Here is a 3770-nt window from a genome sequence, read left to right as displayed (position 1 = left end):
GATCATTAGAGCAAGACAAGTATTTTAAGGTGTAGTTCATGAGGGGTAACTTTCGCAGTGCCCAATTGATAATGCGGCGTGCATAGAGCGGTTTTCAATTGAGTGTCGAAAGTAATTAGTGAATTACTTTGGTTTTGCATTACTTCACTCAGTGATTGGTTCACAGTTCTCGCGCCACTTTTTCAACCAATCAGAAGTGAAACTAAAACCAATCGTGGCTCGCGCGTGCACATTTTCCCGCGCTTTGTGTCGGCTACTTGTAATAACTTCGAATTTTGATTGGTTTACTAGATTGTCTCCGTCCTTTTTGATTGGCCAAAGTAACTACTCCTGTTTTGGTTTTACGACACTCGATTGAAACTCGCTCTAATGGTAGTGACCTTAATTTCAGTATTTGGCGCGGACGCACTAATTTGGGACTCTGCACAAAAACAAATCAAACAACTAATATCAAATCGTGGGTGGCTTTTTGAGGAGAGGAATACCCGGAGAAAAACCTCCCGGTGCAGAGTAGAGAACCAACAAACTCAACCCACGTATGACGTCGAGTCTGGGAATCGAACCCAGGGCATTGGTTGGAGGCGAGTGCTCTCGCCACTTCGCCATCCCTGTTTCTAAGATCCGAAAACTCGGCTTTAGAATTATCAGTTCATTATCTCAAATGTAGGCAGAAAGAATTACGATTGTGAACTGCTTTTGTGGTATCACTCGGCTCGATTCGAATTAAATAGGAGGAAAAGCAGGGATTCCCTCTAAACAGCAACCCACAACTTGGAGCGTATAACTCTAGGTCTATGTGACGGCATTTTCACAGATCAAGCTATTTTTGGACGAGGTCTTAAATGAGAGTTTGCTTGACCGAGTAGTGACTATTCTCTTTGGAAATGTCTGGCTTCGCGGGAAAATCAATCTAAAAATAACTCGGTCGGTAAAAATGCCGTTCCACAAATACAATGAAGTTGTACGTTCCTGGTCATAAACCTTTGATCTTACACAATTCGATACGAATTTATGTGGTAAAAGATGGCATTTGAAAGAATCAACCTGGGTGCACCTCTGTCTTGCCCTACTTTAAGGAAAACTGATTTCGGTGCTTTTCCCTTTAAATTGAAATATTTCTCTACAGATTCCCGATGACGTCAGGAACGAGCTCTCCACCATATTCAAGGCTGACTGGACTACAGAGGACAAGTATCTGGACAAGCTAAAGCTGACGTATGAACAAGCCGGATATATCCTAGACACTCACGCCGCGGTTGCTATGGATATAGCGAGTCGTTTTGCGCATGTCAACCGACCAATGATTGTTTCATCGACAGCGCATTACAGCAAGTTTGCTTTTGATGTGCTGAGGGGACTGGGCCAGGTCCCGTCATCTCATGACCCCGGAAAGTTGTTTGCTAACTTGCGCAAACTTGGCCCTTGTCCGGCTATGCATGCAAATCTAGAAGTGGTTGTTAATCGACCGCAATTACACAACGCTCAGTGTAAAGCCGATGTTAATGCTATTATGAACGAAATACAAAAATTCTTAAATAGGTAGCTCTCAACATCACGAGCTCTCATCATCACGAGCTCTCATTACAATTCAACGGGAGTTGCGTGAAGGTTTTTGTTACATAAGGATCGAAAGAAACAAAAAGAGCAAAAAAGGCGGTTTTTTTTTTCCGAGCCGGTTGTAACAAAAAAAAAACAAAAACCATTATTGTGCATCAGTCTATTGTGACAGAGGGATAATACCCTCTGGGGTAACGAATATATTTATGCTACTCACAAACAAGATGATTCTGAGCTTATGGCTCTTTTTTCAAAGTGTGTTTAGGGAAAATCTTTAGTTAATCACGAGTTTAAAACTTCGAAAAATGGTAATACGGAATTCCTTTAATGATAAAATTATCGTTACATCACAAACAAGATGATTCTGAGCTTATGGCTCTTTTTTTTAAATGTGTTTAGGCAAAATCTTTAGTTAATCACGAGTTTAAAACTCGAAAAATGGTAATACGGAATTCCTTTAATGAGGGTTGGATCTAGAGAAAATGACGTCATTTACTCACAAGCTTAAAATTTCAGCGTGTAAACGCAATTTATTACATATGCAAAACACGGGTTTAAAAGTCTGAAAGCCCGAAACTCCCGTGCTGCATATTAATTCGGCCGCGTACACACGCATTGCATTCTTAAACTAGTGAGTCTTTGACGTCATTTTCTCCTCGACCCAGCTCTCTCAAGATTTTAAAGTTAGTAATGGCGGACCAATAAATAAGAAAATTCCAGTTAAAATAAACAGGTGTCTTTTTAAAATCAGAACTTAAAACTTGGGTCATTTAGTGTTCAGTTAACATAGTTTTGAAATCCAGAGAAAAAAAAGAATTGTTTTTTTGGTCGTAGTACCACTTTAAGTTCTACGGAAAACATGACCACACAAGAGCGAATATCACTATCCGTTCCCCCCAGGTAACTTCCTGGAAAGTTAAGTTGGAATGTGCACTTTGATCAAAGCGGAGTTTTGAAAACCGTATATTTGCAATTTATCTTTCGTTTCCGATTCTTTCACGTTGTCCTCAAAGATCTTTCAAGACCTACGTGTTATTGCGTAATTAGTTGCCGCTAACTATGGTTATAACATGTGGTGGTTTGAGGGCGTTAAAAAAAGACAATTTTTAGAAGAGCGAGGAAGCCAAACCTAGTTTGCAATTTTGCTTTTCTTCCTGACAAATATGTCCACAAGAATTAAATAGACAAGCTTGTAATTAGCCATTCGATGAGGGCCAGTCTCGTGCTTCTCAAGTTGCCTCCTTCGTGGCCAAAAAGAATTCTGGGTAATTCTGTCATTCCATGTCGGCTCACCCAGTCCTACCAGCAAAACACAGCACTGGAGTTTTTAGCTTCCAAAACTTGACCAAATTGTATTGATAGGTGCTGGACTTCGTCCACAGAAAGGCCAGAGAGATAGCTTCACTCGTGAACCGTCGTGTTTACAACAGAGCATTTTAGGCGTCCCAGTCTGCATGAAACCATCTCTCACCTCTGTCTCGAGAAGACCAGAGACGCGCGCTTCTTACCTTACGAGTTCATGTCTGTAAAATCTTTTCAATTGAAATGTCAATTCCTTGTAAAAAACAGCATCTTAATTTTTTTTTGGCACGCTACGTATCAGAGAGCCAGAACATTTACGCATGCGCGGGCGGAATGTTTGAACAAGAGACAATTTCGACCCCAGAACTCTTCTCTTGACCGAGGGAGAGAAGAGCTCTGGGGAACCCTGAAACAAAGTGTCATCTTATTGGTTTTCGTGAAGAACAATCAAAAGCGTATCTAATTGGTGCATTCATGTTAGCACGAGGATTGAGCAGGCGCCGTAAGGTTCAAATAGCCCATTTTTGGCTATAAGAACCTTACAGCGCATGTTCTCCAAAACAGAGTTTCCCAGAGCCTTGGGTCTATCCGAGGCTCTGGTGGCGAGAATGAACAAGAGAGAAAAACGCAGTACCTCCAGACACCGGCGCTAGAGCGTCGTACCAAACGAGTCATCCCGGGAATTCGGCCCGTTCGATCGCTTTTGGACGCAGTTGGCCCTTCGCTGCTTTCTCCTACCGACCTTGCCTCCCGGTACGGCATCGAGGGAGAGATATGTCGGCCCCTAAACCATGTGACAAATCCCACGCGTACTCACAGCTCCAAACCGCCCTCGTCAATTTAAGGTAAGAATTCGATGGCTTATGTATTCAAGGGAAAAGTCATTTTATCTGTCATATGGTAAGCACTGA

General features: G+C 42.0%; 1 protein-coding gene across 1 annotated transcript in view; it reads left to right on the top strand.

Moving 5' to 3' along the window:
• Nucleotides 1-2593, top strand: part of LOC138011213 (threonine synthase-like 1) — a 12376-nt gene extending 9783 nt beyond the window's left edge. The window contains exons 7-8 of the mRNA XM_068858169.1: nucleotides 1-29; nucleotides 1127-2593. The exon at nucleotides 1-29 is cut by the window's left edge and continues 211 nt beyond it. Coding sequence (XP_068714270.1) covers nucleotides 1-29; nucleotides 1127-1543 — 446 coding nt within the window. The 3' untranslated portion in view covers nucleotides 1544-2593. The remainder of the gene's footprint in view (nucleotides 30-1126) is intronic.
• The last annotated feature ends 1177 nt before the right edge of the window (nucleotides 2594-3770 follow it).

The sequence above is a fragment of the Montipora foliosa genome, chromosome 7 (genome assembly GCF_036669935.1).
Source record: "Montipora foliosa isolate CH-2021 chromosome 7, ASM3666993v2, whole genome shotgun sequence".
Classification (NCBI taxonomy): Eukaryota; Metazoa; Cnidaria; class Anthozoa; order Scleractinia; family Acroporidae; genus Montipora; species Montipora foliosa.
Note: the sequence above shows the minus strand (reverse complement) of the source record. Positions and strands in the feature narration are given on the sequence as shown.